This window comes from Callithrix jacchus, chromosome 5 (genome assembly GCF_049354715.1).
Source record: "Callithrix jacchus isolate 240 chromosome 5, calJac240_pri, whole genome shotgun sequence".
NCBI lineage: Eukaryota > Metazoa > Chordata > Mammalia > Primates > Cebidae > Callithrix > Callithrix jacchus.
Window position 1 is genome coordinate 74,778,642 of NC_133506.1, and position 20,692 is coordinate 74,799,333.

General features: G+C 51.9%; 1 protein-coding gene and 1 pseudogene across 5 annotated transcripts; one reads left to right on the forward strand and one right to left on the reverse strand.

Moving 5' to 3' along the window:
• The first annotated feature begins 634 nt into the window (after positions 1 to 634).
• PFAS (phosphoribosylformylglycinamidine synthase) lies at positions 635 to 20,538 on the forward strand. Of its 5 annotated transcripts, XM_017972311.5 has the most exons (29): positions 635 to 685; positions 5,263 to 5,359; positions 5,631 to 5,829; positions 5,915 to 6,050; positions 6,463 to 6,568; positions 7,083 to 7,272; positions 7,391 to 7,496; positions 7,846 to 7,986; positions 8,104 to 8,228; positions 8,410 to 8,538; positions 9,410 to 9,541; positions 9,679 to 9,807; positions 12,341 to 12,414; positions 12,530 to 12,686; positions 12,999 to 13,060; positions 13,199 to 13,360; positions 13,582 to 13,707; positions 13,841 to 13,972; positions 14,263 to 14,493; positions 14,658 to 14,838; positions 14,923 to 15,006; positions 15,221 to 15,376; positions 15,573 to 15,692; positions 16,109 to 16,254; positions 16,384 to 16,591; positions 16,728 to 16,819; positions 16,905 to 17,019; positions 18,298 to 18,621; positions 18,719 to 20,538. In XM_017972311.5, exons 3-29 carry the CDS (start codon positions 5,688 to 5,690, stop codon positions 19,027 to 19,029), a joined length of 4,017 nt encoding a protein of 1,338 aa, XP_017827800.1. In that variant the 5' UTR covers positions 635 to 685; positions 5,263 to 5,359; positions 5,631 to 5,687; the 3' UTR covers positions 19,030 to 20,538. The 5 variants fall into 5 exon arrangements, with proteins under 5 accessions (XP_017827800.1, XP_078229117.1, XP_002806843.2 ...); XM_078372991.1 differs by lacking the exon at positions 6,463 to 6,568; XM_002806797.6 differs by lacking the exon at positions 5,263 to 5,359.
• LOC100408389 (large ribosomal subunit protein eL36 pseudogene) lies at positions 3,802 to 4,116 on the reverse strand (annotated as a pseudogene).
• Positions 20,539 to 20,692: the final 154 nt, after the last annotated feature.

The following is a 20,692-nucleotide window of genomic DNA, read 5'->3' on the forward strand; positions in this document are numbered from 1 at the left end:
CTCGACCTCCCGGGCTCAAGCGATCCTCCCACCTCAGCCCACCGAGTAGCTGGGATCACAGGCGTGCACAACCACACTCGGCTAATTTTTGTATTTTTCTGTAGAGACGGGGTTTCGCCATGTTGCCCGGACTGGTCTCGAACTCCTGGGCTCAAGTGATCCGCCCGCCTCGGCCTCTCAGAGTCCTCGGATTACAGACGGGAGCCGCCGCGCCGGGCCTAGGTCACCGATCTCAGTCACCCATCCCGTAGGCCTTCACATGGGACGGGGTGGGAGAGCCCAGGAACTCAAACACAGCCCGCCTAGTAGATGACTTCTAAGCATCTTTCCGTCTTCCTGATCTTGCCAATCAGAGAAGCGCTTCCTCGTAATGCCGCCGAAGCACAACTTTCACACGCTTGTATTATGGCCTTAACTCACTGATGTCATTATTTAACTGTTCCCGCGGGGACTGGGAACTCAATGTATTTTCACAAACATCAATTCCAGACAGACTTGTGGGAGAAACCACCTGGGGATAATCTTCTCACCAAGTTTAGAACTCTGCGTAGCCGCGGGGAAATGTGGGCGGGGCGTAGTCGCCCCGGCACTGGCAGGTCCAGTCTCTGCCCACGGCGCACGCAGATGACGTAACGAGCGCGCGCGACGATTCGAGGTGATCTGCGGCGGCGAGTGCATCTTCCACGTGAGTATAGTTGCCGCGTGCGGACCTGGAGCCTCCTTCAGGTGCAGCGTTTCGTCATCCAGCCCAAGCCTCGTCTGGCTGCTTCAGTATTCCCACCAGGCCGAGCAGTGTTCACTTGGGGCCCGCACATTTGCTTTAATGGAGACGTCCATTCGTTCTATCTAGCGTGCGTTCAGCAGACCCCGGGCATGGCTGACCCCCATGTAAACTTAGCCGCGTTGTCCCATTCACGGATTCAACTAACAGAAAGTCTGCCGGCCTCCTAGTTTATATCAGGCACCATGCTGGTCTTTGGGGATACAGCCCTCATGCAAGCAAACCTAGTCCTGAGCTCTTGAAACTTAAATTTCACTGGGAATGATGGACGGAAATCAAGTGGCTTAATAATGCTTCAGGAAGACTGTCCTGAAAGTGTGTGGGGGGGACCTGAAGAGTGGTGAGAATCGAGTTCATTTGATCAGTCCACAAGTTTTTCTTTGAGATAGAGTGTCACTCTGTCACCCAGGCTGGAGTGTAGTGGGGCGATCTCGGCTCACTGTCACCTCCGCCTCCCGGGTTCAAGGGATTCTTCTGCCTCAGCCTCCTGAGTAGCTGGGATTACAGGCGCGTGCCACCATGCCCAGCTAATTTTTGCATTCTTAGTAGAGACGTGGTTTCACCATGTTGGTCAGGCTGGTCTGGAACTTCTGATCTCGTGATTCACCTGCCTCAGCCTCCCAAAGTGTTGGATTACAGGTGTGAGCCACTGTGCCAGCGAAGTCCACAAGTTTTAGAATTTTTTTCCGTTTCAAGCCCTGGTATTGTTCTAAGCCTTGGTAATTCAATGGAAATGAAGCAGCAACAGCCCATGCCCACGTAGAGATTTTTTTCTAGTGGGGAATATAGAGTGAAAAATAAAAATATCCAATTGTGATAAGTGCTATATAGGAAATTAAAATAGAGTCATCTGATACTAACTACTTGAGTGGCTAATGAATCCCTTTCCAGAAAGGTGAATCACCAGAAATCTAAATAACAAGAAAGAGCCAGCCATGCATATGTCAGGGTAAAAATATGCCTTCCAGGACTGAGCTTGGCAAGTTAGAGAAATAGGAAAGAAGCTAATGTGGTTGGTGTATTGTGGGTGAAAAAGCGTGGCGTGAGATAGGGTTGGAGAGGCAGGCCAGAGAGTGGACAGACTTGGTAAACCAGGATGCTGAGTTGGAATTTATACCATGTGTAATGGGAAGCCATAATCCACTTTATGCTGATATGTGATAAATGAATTGTGATTATGCAATGGTCAAGAGGTTAATGCATTGGTCCAGGTGAGTGATGGTGGTGGCTTACTTGAACTAGAGTGAGGTAGTAGAGATGAAGAGACGAGAGATTTGAGATATGTTTGGATATAGATTACCTGGTGGATTGGATTTAGAGAGTCTGAGGGAAAGAAGAATTAAGGTTGTTTTTGTCTTGAGCAACAAATTGGATGATGGTAGTGTTTACTGAGATGGCAAGACTAGGGGAACAGCAGGGTTTGGTGGGTAAAGCCAGGGTCCTGCTGAGAGACAGTGGGACTAGAAATTGGATAGGTAGTTTGGGATAGATGTGGAGGGCCTTTGTATGTTAGGCCAAAGGTATAAGTAATAGGTCTGTTGGCTGCTGCATACTGGAAGTCAATACGCCAAGACACCAGGTTGCAGCAGAGAAAGAGTTTAATCATAGGGCAGCAGGAAACCTCAAATCCATCTCCCAGAGTACTCTGGGGCTACGGTTTTTAAGGGTTTGGAGTAGGATTGGGGTGAAGTGTGAAAAATCATTGATTGAAGAGTGCAGGATGAAGTCATGAAACAGGGAGATGAAGAAACTGATTCTCATGCTCACTTGGTTCCACTATGGGAGTCTATTTTATTTTATTTTACTTTGAGAGATGGAGGTTTTGCTCTGTTGCCCAGGTGGGAGTGCAGTGGCACAGTCATAGCTCACTGCAGCCTCAAACTCATGGGCTCAAGTCTCTTGAGTAGCTGGCACCACAGGTACACGCCACCGCACCGGCTAATTAAAAAAAATTTTTTTTGAGACAGAGTCTCTATCTGACGCCCAGGCTGGAATGCAGTGGCACGATCTTGGCTCACTGTAACCTCTGCCTCCCATGTTCAAGCGATTCTCCCACCTCAGCCTCCTGAGTAGCTGGGACTACAGAAGCATGCCACCATGCCTGGCTAATTTTTTGTATTTTTAGTAGAGGTGGGGTTTCACCACGTTAGCCAGGGTGGTCTTGATCTCCTGACCTCGTGACCTGCCTTTTTTTTTTTAAGAGACAGAGTCTTGCTATGTTACCCAGGCTGGAGTGCAGTGGTTATTCACAGGCGCAATCCCACTACTGATCAGCATGGGAGTTTTGACCTGCTCTGTTTCCGACCTGGGCCGGTTCACCCCTCCTTAGGCAACCTGGGAGGTCACCATATTGATGACTTAGTGCGGACACCCGATCAGCATAGCGCACTATAGTCCAGAACTCCTGGGCTTAAGTGATCCTCCCACCTCAGCCTCCCAAGTAGCTGGGACCACAGGTACACGCCACTGCGCCCAGCTAATTTTTAAATTTTTATGAAGACAGGGTCTGACCACGTTGCCCAGGGCTGGTCTCAAACTCCTAGACTCAAGCAGTCCACTGCCTTGGCCTCCCAAAGTGCTGGGATTATAGGTGTGAGCCACTGCACCTGGTTTCTGTGGGAGTCTTTGAACTGAGTGAAGTCAGCTGTTCTGGAATTCAGGATCTGCTTAAGCAATTTTTTTTTTTTTTTTTTTTGGAGACAAAGTCTCCCTCTGTCGCCAGACTGGAGTGCAGTGGCATGATCTTGGCTCACTGCAACCTCTGCCTCAAGGGTTCAAGCAATTCTTCTGCCTCAGCCTCCCGAGTAGCTGGGTCTACAGGCGCCCACCACCAAGCCTGATTAATTTTTATATTTTTAGTAGAGATAGGGTTTCACCATGTTGGCCAGGATGGTCTCAATCTTTTGACCTTGTGATCTACCAGCCTTGGCCTCCCAAAGTGCTGTGATTACAGCCATGAGCCACTGTGCCTGGCCTGTATTTTTTTTTTTTTATTTCAGGGAGAAGGTGGGGGAGGGGGCTCAGTCTTTCTTGGTAGCAGCTTTCCTCATGGTGGCCAGAATGTTGCTCAGCTCCTGCTGCTTCCTCTTGGTGCAGATGTGCATCCCTACCCTTTTCTTGATGAACTTGAGGGCCCGTTTGTCCTTGGAAACCTGCAATAACTCAGTGGCACACTGCTTGTAAGGGGGGAAGCCTCACACCTCCCAGATCTTGTCCCACACAAACTGGGTATGTTTGCTCAGACACCTGCAGCGGCTGTGCCTGGGCTTGTTCATGTTCTTAGTCACCTTGCGGCCTTTGTTGAGTCCCATGGCTATAGGGTAGCGAAGAGCCATGGCTGCTGCTCTCCAATGGCAGCTCTGGCAGAAACCCTGGCCTGTGTTTTTAATAGAGATGGGATTTTGCCATGTTGGCCAGGCTGGTCTTGAACTCCTCACCTCAAGTGATCCGCCCACCTCAGCCTCTCAAAGTGCTGGGATTACAGACATGAGCCACCTTGCTGGCCGTGCTTAAGCAATTCTTTTTTTTTTCTTTTTAAAATCATTTATGGGTCGGTGTGGTGGCTCACTCTTATAATCCTAGCACTTTGGGAGGCCCAGGTGGGTGGATCACTTGAGGTCAGGAGTTCAAGACCAGCCTGGCAAACATGGTGAAACCCTGTCTCTACTAATAATATAAAAACTAGGCCAGGCGCAGTGGCTCAAGCCTGTAATCCCAGCACTTTGGGAGGCCGAGGCAGGTGGATCACGAGGTCAAGAGATTGAGATCATCCTGGTCAACATAGTGAAACCCCATCTCTACTAAAAAAATACCAAAAATTAGCTGGTGGCACGTGCCTGTAATCCCAGCTACTCGGGAGGCTGAGGCAGGAGAATTGCCCGAACCCAGGAGGCAGAGGTTGCGGTGAGCCGAGATCGCGCATGTTGCACTCCAGCCTGGGTAACAAGAGTGAAACTCCATCTCAAAAAAAAAAAAAAAAATTAGCATGGTGGCACATGCCTGTAATCCCAGCTACTCAGGAGGCTAAGGCAAGAGAATTGCTTGAACGAGGAGACAGAAGTTGCAGTGAGCTGAGATCATGCCACTGTACTCCAGCCTGGGTGACAAAGTGACTCTGTCTCAAAAAAAAAAAAAAGTAAATGAATAAATAAATTCTTTTTTTATTTTTAGACAGAGTTTTGCTCTTGTTGCCCAGGCTAGAGTGCGATGGTGCGATCTCAGCTCACTGTAACCTCTGCCTGCCAGGTTCAAGCCATTCTCCTGGTTTAGCCTCCTGAGTAGCTGGGATTACAGGTGCCCGCCACTATGTCTGGCTAATTTTTTAAATTTTTTGTAGAGACAGGGTTTCTCCATGTTGGTCAGGCTGGTCTTGAACTCTGTCTGCCTCAGCCTCCCAAAGCGCTGGGATTACAGGCATGAGCCACCGCACTCAACCCCCCGCCCGTTTTTTTTTGAGATGGAGTCTCTCTCTCTGTTGCCAGGCTGGAGTGCAGTGGTGCGACCTTGGCTCACTGCAACCTTCGCCTCCTGAATTCAAGCAATTCTCCTGCCTCAGCCTCCAAGTAGCTGGGACTTCAGGTACCTGCCACCACACCCAGCTAATTTTTTTGTCTTTTTAGTAGAGACTGGGGTTTCACCATATTGGCCAACATGGTCTTGATCTCTTGACCTCATGATTTGCCTGCCTCAGCCTCCCAAAGTGCTGAGGTTATAGGCAACAGCCACCACACCTGCCTTACCTTGTTTCTCTAAATGTCCCTACTACTTTTTTCTACCCTGTCCCTAATGCCTCAACTTTCCTTGAAATTTGAAATCAGTTCAACAGGCCATAGTTAATGTTATTTTTTAGGAACCTAACTCATATCTCCAGCAAAGGACACATCTCCAGCAAAGGACACCTGCAGAGATGTCCCCAGTCCTTCACTTCTATGTCCGTCCCTCTGGACCTGAAGGGGCAGCCTCTGGACACACTCGACGGAAACTGCAAGGGAAACTGCCAGAGCTGCAGGGCATTGAGACTGAACTGTGCTACAATGTGAACTGGACAGGTTGGGCGCACGTATTGGACTCTTGTGGGACATGCCTCAGTGCCGGGGGCAGTGTCTCAGGTGTGCTTGCCCTGTCTCCCTGCAGCTGAGGCCCTCCCCAGTGCTGAGGAGACAAAGAAGCTGATGTGGCTGTTTGGTTGCCCCTTGTTGCTGGATGATGTTGCTCGGCAGTCCTGGCTCCTTCCTGGCTCCAATGACCTGCTGCTGGAGGTCGGGCCCAGGTAAGTATCTTATCCTGCCCACCCCTTTCTCCTGCCTTCCTCTGCTTCCTCTTGTGATCCTTGGGAGATTTGTTTTCCTTTGCTCTTTGCTACTCTCTGCCTCGGAAATCATGCAGGTGCTTTCCCCATTTGGGTAGATGCCGCTGAAAACCTAGCCTCCTCCAAAACATGTTCTTGAAACAAAATAAATTGTATTCCAAGTTAAATTCAAACAGTTTTGATGCTAGAGGACAGTTATGGTTTGGCTTGAGTGAACTTTGAAAGCAGGTTTCTTTTGCCCAGCCTGAGGCTGAAAGCCAATGGTGAGGTGATAGTGGTGAGAGGTTGTCCGGACAGCAGTGGGCAGGATCCACCCTCCCAGCTGAGGCCTGCCAGGGGCTCTCCAGTCCTAACCATCAGGCCCATTGCTCAGGCTGAACTTCTCCACCCCAACATCTACCAACATCGTGTCAGTGTGCCACGCCGCTGGGCTGGGGCCTGTGGATCGTGTGGAGACCACCCGGCGCTATCGGCTCTCGGTGAGGAGATGGAGAATCAGGAGGAGGAGATGGGCCAGAGATATAAGATTAGATCCAAAGCTCTAGAGTGAAGCAGGGAAAGGTGCTCCTGGCTTTAGGCCTGCTTTGTGTGGTTGTGCAAGTTGTTCACTGCCTGAAGGTACCTGGTTGAGGGTAAATGGGGCAGAAATCCAGCCTATGCTTCTCTTACCTGGCATGGATTCATACGTGGAAAGGGTGTCTTTTTGTAATCTGAACAGAAGTGCCATATGGGGTGGCAGTGGCCTGGCCTTGCATGACTGAGAGGATAGGAGGGTAGGAGAGTGGACCATTTCTCTCCATTTATTTTTAATTTTTTTTAGAAATGAGATTTCACCATGTTGGCCAGGTTGGTTTTGAACTCCTGACCTCAAATCATTTGCCCACCTCGGCCTCCCAAAGTGCTAGGATTATAGGCATGAGCCACTGTACCTGACCCATTTCTCTCCATTCTTAAAGTCTTCACCCTTTGCCCTTTGTGTGTCTGCACCCCTAGTTTGCCCACCCCACTTCGGCTGAGATGGAAGCGATTGCTCTGGCTACCCTACATGACCGGATGACAGAGCAGCACTTCCCCCATCCCATCCAGAGTTTCTCCCCTGAGAGCATCCCAGCACCTCTCAATGGCCCTATCAATATACTGGGTGAAGGCCGGCTTGCACTGGAGAAGGCCAACCAGGAGCTAGGTGAGTAGTTGGAGAGGGAAGTGTAGGGCCCAGGATAGGCCAGGACAGGAGGGGTGCAGAGATCTGGAATGTGGCTGCCTGACTTCCACAGTCACCTCTTCATGGATTCATCTCCTAGGTCTGGCTTTAGACTCTTGGGACCTAGACTTCTACACCAGGCGCTTCCAGGAGCTACAGCGGAACCCGAGCACTGTGGAGGCCTTTGACTTGGCGCAGTCCAATAGGTGGGGCGGAATGGGATTGTTCTGATATCTGAGCCCATGGATGTTGGAAGGGACCACAGGGATTTGCCTTCATGGCTCTCCTTGGCTTAGGGACCTCCCTGATTCTCTGAGGGCATGGGCTCCCCTCATCCGTCAAGCAGTCTAAATTCAAATCTTGGTTTTGTCTTCACTTTGGCTCTGTACAATCCAAAATGACAGAATACTTGAAGATCATGGCTTTTTGGAATATATTTTGATCGATTATTTAAGTATGAATTTGGCTCTGCTGTTAATGCTGCTGAGAAGACATAGCATTAAGAAATGACCCCATTTCCATCCTGCCTTCCCCTCCCTGCATCACCTCCTGCAGTGAGCATAGCCGACACTGGTTCTTCAAGGGCCAGCTCCACGTGGATGGGCAGAAGCTGGTGCACTCCCTGTTTGAGTCCATCATGAGCACCCAGGCATCCTCGAACCCCAACAATATCCTCAAATTCTGTGACAACAGCAGGTGGGCTGTGCCCTAGACTGGGGCGGCACAGGACCCAGGGAGGGGAGGCCCCAGGCCCTGGTTGGGTTAATGCAGGTCCCAGAAAGGAAGCAGGGTCCAGGACGGATATGTCCACAGTGCAATCCAGGGAAAGCAAGTCCGATTTCTACGGCCTGAGGACCCCATACAGCCAAGCCGCTTCCGGCAACAGCAGGGGCTGAGACATGTTGTCTTCACAGCAGAGACTCACAACTTTCCCACAGGTGAGCTGGGTTCCCTGGAGAAATAGGTGGGATCACAGAATAGGGTAGGAAAAAGGTCCCAGGCCCCTTCGGTCTGGGGAGAATAATCAGGGAAGCTAGTTGTCCTTATTTTCAGTGGAGGTGGTCAGAGATGGGGTTTGTCTCTGAGGCACCCAGACCTCTCCCCACTCTCTCTTTGCAGGAATATGCCCCTTTAGTGGTGCAACCACTGGCACAGGGGGCCGGATTCGAGATGTCCAGTGTACAGGCCGTGGGGCCCATGTGGTGGCTGGCACTGCCGGCTATTGCTTTGGAAATCTCCATATCCCAGGTTCCATCTCTTTCCTCTCTACCTACCTTCCCTTCCAGATTCCTTGTCCTGGCAGGCACCAAACTTTTATCTGTTAGGTCATAGGATCACCCTGGGTGCCTTTTCTTGGGAGGGAGGGCTGTAGGATAGCTGGCCTTTCAACTGTAGTCATAAGTATAGACCTGGGGAGATGAGCTGACCAGACTAGCTTTGCAGGTCCACGATTTTCCTTAGAAACTAGCACTCATGGCCAGGCGCAGTGGCTCACACCTGTAAACCCAGCACTTTGGAATGCTGAGGCAGGCAGATCACGAGGTCAGGAGCTCAAGACCAACCTGGCCAACATGGTGAAACCCCATCTCTACTAAAAATATAAAAATTAGCTGGGCATGGTGGTGCACACCTGTAATCCCAGCCACTCAGCATAATCCCAGCTATTTGGGAGGTTGAGGCAGGAGAATCAGTTGAATCTGGGAGGTTGCGGCTGCAGTGAGCTAAGATTGCACCATTGCACTCCGGCCTGGGCAATAGAGTGAGACTCCATCTTAAAAAAAGAAAGAAAAGAAAAAGGAAACTAGCAATCATTTAGCCAGAAAGCATGATATTGGGTTGGTCTTATAATCGCCACCTGCACCTCAAATCTGGTTTCTTAGAAAGCCTGAGAAACTCTGATCCTGAGATTCAGAGGGAAGGCTGGTGTGGGTGGGGGAGAGCAAGACCAGTGCTTCACTGCAGGCTCTATGGCTTCCTAAAACGGGACTTCCTAAAATGGAACCTTCCAACCATGCAGGTGGTTCTTGGTGGCCCTGACTCTTCCTGAAGGATGCGGCTGCTCCATCCTCTGTCTTCACAGTTCATTCAGTTCATCCAGTTCTCTCTCCTTCTCTCCCAGGTTACAATCTGCCCTGGGAGGATCCAAGCTTCCAGTATCCTGGGAACTTTGCCCGGCCCCTGGAGATTGCCATTGAAGCCAGTAATGGAGCTTCTGACTATGGCAACAAGTTTGGGGAACCAGTGCTGGCTGGTGAGGCTCAGGGTGTGGAGGGATAATGATACCCAGAGGAGCTTATGGGTGGGGTGTGTGACCCAGGGGCTGTGGTATTGGGCAACCACTGTGGGGACTGAGTGACTCTCTGGCTCCCTCTGATGTTCACACTCCAGGCTTCGCCCGCTCCTTGGGCCTCCAGCTCCCAGACGGCCAGCGGCGTGAGTGGATCAAGCCCATCATGTTTAGTGGGGGCATTGGGACCATGGAAGCTGAGCATGTGAGCAAGGAGCCCCCAGAGCCAGGTAAGAGCCTGCCACCTTTCTCTGGATCCAGCCTGCATTGTCCCAGCACAGGATGGCTGCAGGGAAGGAATTCAGCAGACACTTGAGTGGTTAGTTTTTAATGTGTTGGTTTATGTTATGTATCACATAATGATGGAAAACTCATTCTGAGAAACGTGGTTATTAGGTGATTTCATTATTGTGCCCACTTCATAGAGTGTACATACACAAACCTAGATGGCATAACCTACTATACAAATACTCCACACGGCCTATTACTGGCAACATTATTCAGGAATTTTGTACACTTAGAAACCATGATGAACAAAACATGATAATAAATCAAGCACAAGAGAAAATAATGCAATCAAGGCATGGTAGGCTGAGTAGGGTGGCTCATGCCTGTGATCTCAGCACTTTGGGAGACTGAGGCAGGTGGATCACCTGAGATCAGGAGTTCAAGACCAGCCTGGCCAACATGGTGAAACCCCGTCTCTACTAAAAATACAGAAATTAGCTGGGTGTCATGGTGTGCACCTGTAGTCCCAGCCCCTCAGGAGGCTAAGGCAAAAGAATCATTTGAACCCAGGAGACGGAGGTTGCAGTGAGTAGAGATTGCACCACAGTACTCCAGACTGGACAACAGAGCAAGACCCTGTCAAAAAAAAAGACATGGCAAGTATGAGATATATAAAGCTGCTGTCAATGTAACATGACATACTGTTTTTAAATGAACTTTTTGAATCTTTTTTGTTAATTATTATTATTTTTAATCTGCATTTTCTTTCTCAAGTGGGATTTTTTTTCTCTTTTTAGAACAGGGTCTTGCTGTGTCACCCAGTCTGGAAAACAGTGGTTCTTTTTAATTTTTTTTTTTTTTTTTTTTAGAGACAGGGTTTCACCATGTTGGTCAGGCTGGTCTTGAACTCCTGACCTTGTGATCTGCCCACCTCAGCCTCCCAAAGTGCTGGGATTACAGGTGTGAGCCACTGCTCCCGGCCTCGAGAACAGTGGTTTTATCCTAGCTTACTGCAGCCTTGAGCTCCTGGGCTCAAGCAGCCCTCCTGCCTCAGCCTCCCAAAGCACTGGGATTACAGGTGTGAGCCATGGTGCCCAGCCAAAATAAACTTGTTTTATATAAGTAGAATGAGTACATTCTGCAACAACAGTAAAAAGTATGATTTGTCCACCCGCCTCGGCCTCCCAAAGTGCTGGGATTACAGCCGTGAGCCACCACACCCGGCTCAATAAATAATTTTTTTTAAAAGTATAGTAAATATGGCCGGGCGCAGTGGCTCACACCTGTAATCCCAGCACTTTGGGAGGCCGAGGCGGGTGGATCACAAGGTCAAGAGATCGAGACCATCCTGGTCAACATGGTGAAACCCCGTTTCTACTAAAAATACAAAAAATTAGCTGGACATGGTGGCGCATGCCTGTAATCCCAGCTACTCAGGAGGCTGAGGCGGGAGACTTGCCTGGAGGCGGAGGTTTCGGTGAGCCAAGATCGTGCCATTGCACTCCAGCCTGGGTAACAAGAGCGAAACTCCGTCTTGGGAAAAAAAAAGTATAGTAAATATATGAACTAGCAGTAGTTATTTCTTGTCATTTTGAAGTATTATGTAGTGTACATACAATAATGATACGCATTATACGGTTGTATGAGTGGCAGCGCAGTAGGTTTATTTATAATAGTTTCACCACCAGCATGGCTACAATGTCATTAGGCAATAGGAATTTTTCAGCACCATTTTAATCTTAAGTGATCACTGTTGTATATATGGTCCATTGTTAAGCAAAATGTCGTTAATCAGCCCATGACCATAATGGAGTCATACAATATGTGACCTTTTGTGTCAGCCTTCTCCTGCCTCAGTCTCCCGAGTAGCTGGGACTACAGGCACATACCACCACACCGAGCTAATTTTTGTATTTTTAGTAGAGATGGGATTTCACCATGTTGGCCAGGTTGGTCATGATCTCCCCGGCCTATTTTTTCTTTTACTGCTTTTTGTTTTGATGTCATAACTACAAAATGATAAATGAGCCTATGGATGAGTTTGCCTGTGGTGTGAAGTAAGGGGTCTCAATTTATTCTTTCACATGTAGGTATCCTACTGTTCTAACGCCACCTTTTGAAAAGACTATTCTTGACTGGGTGTGGTGGCTCAAGCCTGTAATCCTAGCACTTTGGGAGGCCAGGGTGGGCGGATCACCTGAGGTCAGGTGTTTGAGACCAGCCTGGCCAACGTGGTAAAACCCTATCTTAAAAAAAATAAAATAAAAAATAAAAGACTATTCTTTCTCTATTTAAGATCATGACACTGTACTCCAGCCTGTCTCAGAAAAAAAAAGACTCTACACATTTGTCATTTTGGTTGATGTTGCCAAATCATCCTCTGTAGTTTATACCAGTTTACTCTCCTTTCAACCCAGTCAAGTGGTAATGCTCCTCCCCTGATGTCAGCTTCCTTTGTCCTCGAGCTGCCTCGCTTTCAGGGCCTGTTCTGGTAGCTTCCCCGATGTTCTGATTCTGCCTTTTCTTCTCTCACAGGTATGGAAGTTGTAAAGGTTGGGGGTCCTGTCTATAGGATTGGAGTTGGAGGTGGAGCTGCTTCATCTGTGCAGGTGAGTGGGAATTGCTAATGGTGCAGAAGCCATGATATAACTGGGCCCCAGGCATAGGGGAGTGTACCAGAGATTCCAGCCTCACTGAGCTGAGCTATGCCATATATTCCCCCAGGTGCAGGGAGATAACACCAGTGACCTGGACTTTGGGGCTGTGCAGCGGGGCGACCCGGAGATGGAACAGAAGATGAACCGTGTGATCAGGGCTTGTGTGGAGGCCCCCAACGGAAACCCCATCTGCAGCCTCCATGACCAGGGCGCTGGTGGGAATGGTGAGGAATGGAGTTGGAACAAGGGACTGGGCCTGCCTGGTTTCCTGCCAGGTTTGGATCAGGGAAAGGCATCAGGAATCTCCAACCAACCACCCAGCTCTGGGTCCCGTTCTCTATCCTGTGTACATAATATACAGGTTCAGGGTTGGAAGGGTGGAAGCCTGCTGCCATGGGATGATTGTTGGTGAGGATGCGCTAGCAGTTCACACAGGAACACACACAATTAGGGGCTCCTATGGAGGCCAGGGACTGCCCTTTGTTGCCTGGTCACCACTACTAGGTCACCACTTCTCCTTGCAATCCTCTCACCAGGCAACGTCCTAAAGGAGCTGAGTGACCCAGCTGGAGCCATTATTTACACCAGCCGCTTCCAGGTGGGTCTCATCCTCTGAAGCCTGGCATTTCCCCACCCTTGCCAGCCCCAGCCAGCCTCCAGCCATCTCTTTTGCAACAAGATGAGACTTGGGAGTGCCCACTGACCCTTCTCTTTCCTCCCTGCCATGGCTGTGCAGCTAGGGGACCCAACCCTGAATGCCCTGGAAATCTGGGGGGCCGAGTACCAGGAATCAAATGCACTTCTGCTGAGGCCCCCCCACCGGAACTTCCTGACTCATGTCAGTGCCCGGGAGCGTTGCCCGACTTCCTTTGTGGGCACCATCACTGGAGACCGGAGAGTGAGTTGGCCCAGGGAGTTGGGGACAGACACTGAGGGCAGACTTGAACCACGTGGGTGTGGGCTAGAGGGAGAGTTGGGAGAGAGACAAGAGGAAGTTGGGATGTGGTGGCAAACAAGGTGTGGGGAATGTAGGAGCCAAGGAGGGGCAGGGATTCTAGAACATTTCCTGCTGGTGTTCATGGTCTTATCCCCTCTGGGTGGGGTCCCTGTGGTCTATAGATAGTGCTGATAGACGATCGAGAGTGTCCTGTAGGAAGAAATGGCCAGGGGGATGCCCCCCCAACATCCCCACCAACCCCTGTGGACCTGGAGCTCGAATGGGTTCTGGGCAAGATGCCTCGGAAGGTATGTGGGGTTTGGGGATGAGTTTCCCTGTGGCCCTCCTCTCCACACCACCCTTTACCCTACATGCACTTTGGCACCTGTGTGCCCAGCCTGCGCCAGGTGCTCACACTCCCTGTCATTGTCTGTGTTGCAGGAGTTCTTCCTCCAGAGGAGCCCCCCTGTGCTACAGCCTCTGGCCTTGCCTGTAGGGCTGAGCGTGCGCCAGGCTCTGGAGAGGGTTCTGAGGCTGCCTGCCGTGGCCAGCAAGCGCTACCTCACCAATAAGGTCCTCCCCGCACCCCTGCTCTGCCCCTTGCATGCTTCCTTCGCTCACCCTCCCCTGCCCTCCTGCCCTTAGAAACTGCTCTGGGGGTTTTGCCTGGCACTGGGGGGAAGTAACGGGCAGGCAGCTACCCTGACAGCCTGGTCTCCCTGCTGCCCACCCTCTGAGTAGAGCTCTTACCTGCATTGAGGGAAAGCCAGGCTTCGCATTGCCCTGGGTCCCTCTGGGACAGGCGCAGGAGCACAGACTCTCCCTGTCCCTTGCTCTCTTGCCAACCCCACTGGTTTCTACAGGTGGACCGCTCTGTGGGCGGCCTGGTGGCCCAGCAGCAGTGTGTGGGGCCCCTGCAGACTCCTCTGGCAGATGTAGCCGTTGTAGCACTGAGCCATGAGGAGCTTGTAGGGGCTGCCACAGCCTTGGGAGAGCAGCCAGTCAAGAGCCTGCTGGACCCCAAGGTTGCTGCCCGGCTGGCTGTGGCCGAAGCCCTCACCAACCTGGTGTTTGCCCTGGTCACCGACCTCCGGGTGAGTTCTCCCACGGCTTCTCCCCTGGAGCCCCCAGGGTTTCAGGACACTTCCATGTCCCTCTGTCACCCTGCATTTCACGTTTGCAAGCTTCCAGTCCCACTGCACCCCTGGCCTCTTAACATCTCTCTTCCCCTCTAATGGTGTGCCTCTCCCACCCCCAGGATGTTAAGTGTAGCGGGAACTGGATGTGGGCAGCCAAGCTCCCAGGGGAGGGTGCAGCTTTGGCGGATGCCTGCGAGGCTATGGTGGCAGTGATGGCAGCCCTGGGTGTGGCAGTGGACGGCGGCAAGGACTCCCTCAGTATGGCTGCTCGGGTTGGCACGGAGACTGTGCGGGCTCCTGGTGAGGTGTAGGGGCCCCAGGGAGGGGAGGAGGAACTACAGGGCTGGGCTGGCAACTCACTCTTTCAGACTTCTTGCTCTTCAGGGTCTCTGGTCATCTCAGCCTATGCCGTCTGTCCAGACATTACAGCCACCGTGACCCCAGACCTCAAGCATCCTGAAGGGAAAGGTATGGGTGTGGCCCCATCCCACTGGCTTGTGTGTTCTTTGCTTGGCCCCTACTTTGTGAGTGCTGGGCCCCCACCATCTCAACACCGAGCTGTGGTGTTTTCTGGGACTGATTGGGTTTCTCACCATATGCTGGGAAGAGCAGTGCTGTGAACACCTCAGGGATGGGTCCTCCTGAGCCATCCCCCTCTCCTCACCCCTCTCTGTCTCCCCAGGCCATCTGCTCTATGTGCCTCTGAGCCCTGGGCAGCACCGGCTGGGGGGCACAGCTTTGGCCCAATGCTTCTCCCAGCTCGGAGAGCACCCTCCCGATCTGGACTTTCCCGAGAACTTGGTGTGTGCCTTCAGCATCACCCAGGGGCTGCTGAAAGGTGAGTGAGGCCCCCGGGGGAGATGGCACATGGGGTGCCAGGTGTGCCGCGGGTAGGGCACAAGGGACTTCAATGGAGGATGTACCCTGGTTCCCCCCAACATGCTTGCACACACTCTTGATGGACTGACTCTAGAAGGTGGCACAGGGCTGTCAGGTTTAGGCCCTGAGATTGCTGAGCTTTCTTCTTCCTCCAGACCGCCTTCTCTGCTCAGGCCATGATGTCAGTGACGGAGGCCTCGTCACATGCCTGCTGGAGATGGCCTTTGCTGGAAATTGTGGGCTATGGGTAGACGTGTCTGTCCCTGGGGTTGATGGTAAGAAACCTGGGGTCTAAGTCTCAGGCCTGGGCTGCCTTCTCCACCCTGCAGACCCCATCTCCAATATATTAAAGAGTGGAGTGCCCACCAACCCCCTTTTCCTGAGTCTTCCCCGACTAGCTCTTCTGTGCTGTCTCTCTGACAGCTGAACTGGATGGAACTGGCTGGCACCCACCATGTTCCTGACTGCACCCCTCTGAGTCCTCCCATCCCTTAGATGTTGGTGATGAAACATCCTCAGTCCCACCCTCCCAGCCGTCACCCTCCGTGACCCCCACCCTGACTCCCTCAGCTTCTCCTGCATCCTCCTGACCCCTACCCTGACTTCCTTGGCCCTTCCTGCACCCCCCCGACCCCTGCCCCAACTTTCTTGGCCCCTCCTGCATCCCCCGATCCCCTCGTTGCTCTCCCAGTGCTGTCTGTGCTGTTTGCTGAGGAGCCAGGCCTGGTGCTGGAGGTGCAGGAGCTGGACCTGGCCCAAGTGCTGAAGCGTTACTGGGACGCTGGCCTCCACTGCCTGGAGCTGGGCCACACAGGCCAGGCTGGGTCCCATGCCATGGTGAGGAAGTGAGGGAAAGAGCGGTGTGCAGTGGACAGTCAGAGTGAGGCGGCTGTGGTCCCTCCCTCTCCCACTGTGGAGGGGGCCATCCTTTCTCTTAGTCCTTGGGAGACTTGTTCCTCTCCCTAGGTCCGGGTGTCAGTGAATGGGGCTGTGGTTCTGGAGGAGCCTGTTGGGGAGCTTCGAGCCCTCTGGGAGGAGACAAGTTTCCAGCTGGATCGGCTACAGGCAGAGCCTCACTTTGTGACAGAGGAGGAACAGGGCCTGAGGAAGCGGATGGGGCCCAGCTATTGCCTGCCCCCCACCTTTCCCAAAGCCTCTGTGCCCCATGAGCCTGGTGAGGGAGTGTGTGCAGAGGCTCCACGTCCTGGGTGCAATCAGCCTGGATGCCTGGGCCTGCCCTGGAAAAGGGATCTGGGGAGTAGGGGTGGGGAAGTACCTTTCTGGCCCAAAAACACTTATTTTCCCCCAAGGTGGTCCCAGCCCCCGAGTCGCCATCTTGCGAGAGGAGGGCAGTAATGGGGACCGGGAAATGGCCGATGCCTTCCACTTGGCTGGTTTTGAGGTGAGCAGGGTAGGGGGCAGGTGTGGGGGTGGTGATCCAGCTTCAGCTGCATGTCCTCCCACATTTCCCGTCCCCATCTTCGCAGGTGTGGGATGTGACCATGCAGGACCTCTGCTCTGGGGCAATTGGGCTGGACACCTTCCGAGGCGTGGCCTTCGTGGGTGGTTTCAGCTACGCAGACGTCCTGGGATCTGCCAAAGGTCAGTGTACAGGCATCTGCCTGCTCCCTTACCCCACATTCCCAAAGAGGTGCCTTTAGCCCCCTCTTTCTGGGCTGGGGATTGGCCTCTCACTTCACCAAGCTAGGAGAGAGTGGGCACATTCATTTTGGATCACATGCCAACAGAAGGCTGTTAATAAATTTTTTTTATTAAATATATATATATGTGTGTGTATATATATATATGTGTGTGTGTGTGTGTGTGTGTGTCTGTGTATACACAGAGAGAGAGAGAGAGAGAGAGAGAGTTTCACTCTTGTTGCCGAGGCTGGAGTGCAATGGTGTGATCTCAGTTCACTGTAACCTCTGCCTCCTGAGTTCAAGCAATTCTCCTGCCTCAGCCTCCTAAATAGCTGGGATTTCGGGGATGCGCCACTGCACCAGGCTCATTTTGTATTTTTAGTAGAGATGGGGTTTCTTCAGGTTGATCAGGCTGGTCTCAAACTCCCCACCTCAGGTGATCCGCCCACCTTGCCCTCCTAAAGTGCTAGGATTACAGATGTGAGCCGCCTCAATTTTCTCGATTTTGGCCAGGTGCAGTGGCTCACATCTGTAATCCCAACACTTTAGGAGGCCAAGGCAGGAGTATTGCTTGAGGTAAGGAGTTTGAGACCACCCTGGCCAACATGGCAAAATCTTATCTCTACTAAAAATACAAAATTAGCCAGATGTGGTGGTTTGCACCTGTAATCCCAGCTACTCAGGAGGCTGAGGCATGAGAATCACTTGAACTCAGGAGACAGAGGTTGCAGTGAGCTGAGATTGTGCCACCGCACTCCAGCCTGGGCAACAGAGTAAAACTGTGTTTCATGTATATATGTTTAAATTTTGGGGGCTGGGTGTGGTGGCTCACACCTGTAATCTCAGCACTTTGGGAGGCCAAGGCGGGTGGATCACTTGAGGTCAGGAGTTTGAGACCAGCTGAGCCAACATGGTGAGACCCCATCTCTACTAAAAATAAAAAAATTACCTGGGCCTGGTGGCAGGTGCCTATAATTCCAGCTACTTGGGAGTCTGAGGCAGGAGAATCACTTGAACCCTGGAGGCAGAGGTTGCAGTGAGCTGAGATCCTGCTACTTCACTCCAGCCTAGGCAAAAGAGTGAAATTCTGTATCGAGAAAAAAAAAAGGAAAGAAGGAAGGAGAGAAAAGGAAGAAAGAAAAAGGAAAATGTACAGAAGAGCAGTTGTGTCCCTTCATTCCCAGTTCCCTTTTCTGAGGTCTTCATGTCTCACCCTGGCTTCCCTATTCCCTGCTAGGGTGGGCAGCTGCCGTGACCTTTCATCCCCGAGCTGGGGCTGAGCTAAGGCGCTTCCAGAAGCGGCCAGACACCTTCAGCCTGGGCGTGTGTAATGGCTGTCAACTGCTGGCTCTGCTGGGCTGGGTGGGAGGCGACCCCAATGAGGATGCCACGGAGATGGGCCCTGACTCCCAGCCAGCCCGGCCAGGCCTTCTGCTACGCCACAACCTGTCTGGGCGCTTTGAGTCTCGCTGGGCCAGCGTGCGTGTGGGTCCTGGGCCAGCTCTGATGCTGCGAGGGATGGAGGGTGCCGTGCTGCCCGTGTGGAGCGCCCATGGGGAAGGTCAGGCCCAAGGAAGGCTGGGGGAGGGCCTGTGGGTCGGGGCTGAGGGTGGGCATGAAGGACCTTGGCTCTCACCTCCCTCCTTTTTCTGTCCCAGGTTATATGGCGTTTTCTTCTCCAGAACTCCAAGCTCAGATTGAGGCCAAGGGCTTGGCCCCACTGCACTGGGCAGATGATGACGGGAACCCCACGGAGCAGTACCCCCTGAATCCCAATGGGTCTCCAGGGGGTGTGGCTGGCATCTGCTCCCCTGATGGCCGCCACCTGGCTCTTATGCCTCACCCTGAGCGGGCCGTGAGGCCTTGGCAGTGGGCGTGGCGACCCCCTCCATTTGATACCCTGACCACCTCCCCCTGGCTCCAGCTCTTTATCAATGCCCAAAACTGGACCCGGGAAGGGAGCTGCTGACTGACCACAGGGGCTCACCTGGGCCTCATGGTTTTCCCCTGAGTGCGAGCTGCCCCCTCCCTTATGACCTTCAGGAGCACCCTATGTTGTTTCCAAAAATATCTTGGACAGACAAGGACCAAAGTGCCAGAATCTCAGCTGTCTCGATGATCTGCTGTTGATGTTCCTTCCGCGGCTGTGTCTGTTTTCAGTTCTGCTCTAACACGGCCTGCCCCTTCTCGGCCCCGGAAACAGCATGTGGCTCAGAGAAAACATCGATAAGGACAAGTCAGATGCCTGAGGCTGGAACAGGGGCTTCTGTTCCCCACTTCACAGCACCCAGTGATCACCCGAGTGCCTCAGTTGCCTCCTCAGCTTTGAGGGATGTTTTACTCTCCCTTTTCTTATCCTTGGGGTTTAGGGGGTGCAGACAGATTCAGCAATAGTGTGCAGATCAGCTCCTTACCACCTCATTGTTCTCATCTGGACCAAAATTTTCTAGATTTCTCCCTAAGTTCTACACTGTGCTGAATGTAAAGAATTGTTGCTTGTGGAAGTTTCTCAGTGTTTCTGGCTGTCTCAGGGCTGGCCTGGTGCTGGCCTCAGAACTCAGCATTCCTGATATTTGCTTCTAAATCAGCAGCTCTTTCTTTTTTGAGACAGTCTCACTCTGTTGCCCAGTCTGGAGTACAATGGCACAATCTCAGCTCACTGCAACCTCCACCTCCCGGGTTCAAGCGATTCTCCTCCCTTAGCCTCCTGTGTAGCTGGGAGTATAGGCGCGCACCACCACACCTAACTAATTTTTATATTTTTAGTAGAGACTGGGTTTTACCATGTCGCCCAGGCTGGTCTCAGACTCCTGACCTCAAGTGATCTGCCTGCCTTGGCCTTCCAAAGTGCTGGGATTACAGGTATGAGCCACTGCACCCGGCCCAGCAGCTCTCCTCTGAGAGAGGTGGTTGGTGCTCTCATCCCTAGGTCCTAGACATTTCGTATGCTGGAATTCTACTCTTCACTTATTCCATTGACTGTTGTTGATCAGTTATTATTGCAAAACACTATCACCAGCCCCAGGGAGTTTATGTCTAATAGAATTAAAAATAATAGCTATGGTGGCTCATGCCTATAATCGCAGCACTTTGGGAGGCCAAGGCAGGTGGATCACCTGAGGTCAGGAGTTCAAGACCAGCCTGACCAACACGGTGAAACCCTGTCTGTACTAAAAATACAAGAATAGCTGGGCATGGTGGCACACGCCTATAATCCCAGCCACTCAGGAGGCTGAGGCAGGAGAATTCCTTAAACCTGGGAGGCAGAGGTTGTTGTGAGCCAAGATTGTGCCAGTGCACTCTAACCTGGGTGACAGTGAGACTCCATTTCAGAAAAAAAAAAAATTAGCTGTGTATAACACTTCCCTCAAGCCAAACATATGTGAGGCATATATATCTGAATTAATTCTCACTAAAATTCACCAATGTACTTGATAGCTCCTCCCTGCCTTTTTAATAAAGGATGAATTAAGGTTGACTGAATTGCTTGGGGTCACACAGATGAGGGAAGCTGTGCCCATCCATACTAAATCTGTTTCTCAGCATCCTGCAGTCTCACTTCCTGGAGGCAGTGTATCTGGACTTCCTGCTGGCAGCTGTCTGCTTCCTTTGCTGTCCAGTGCTTCCTTTGC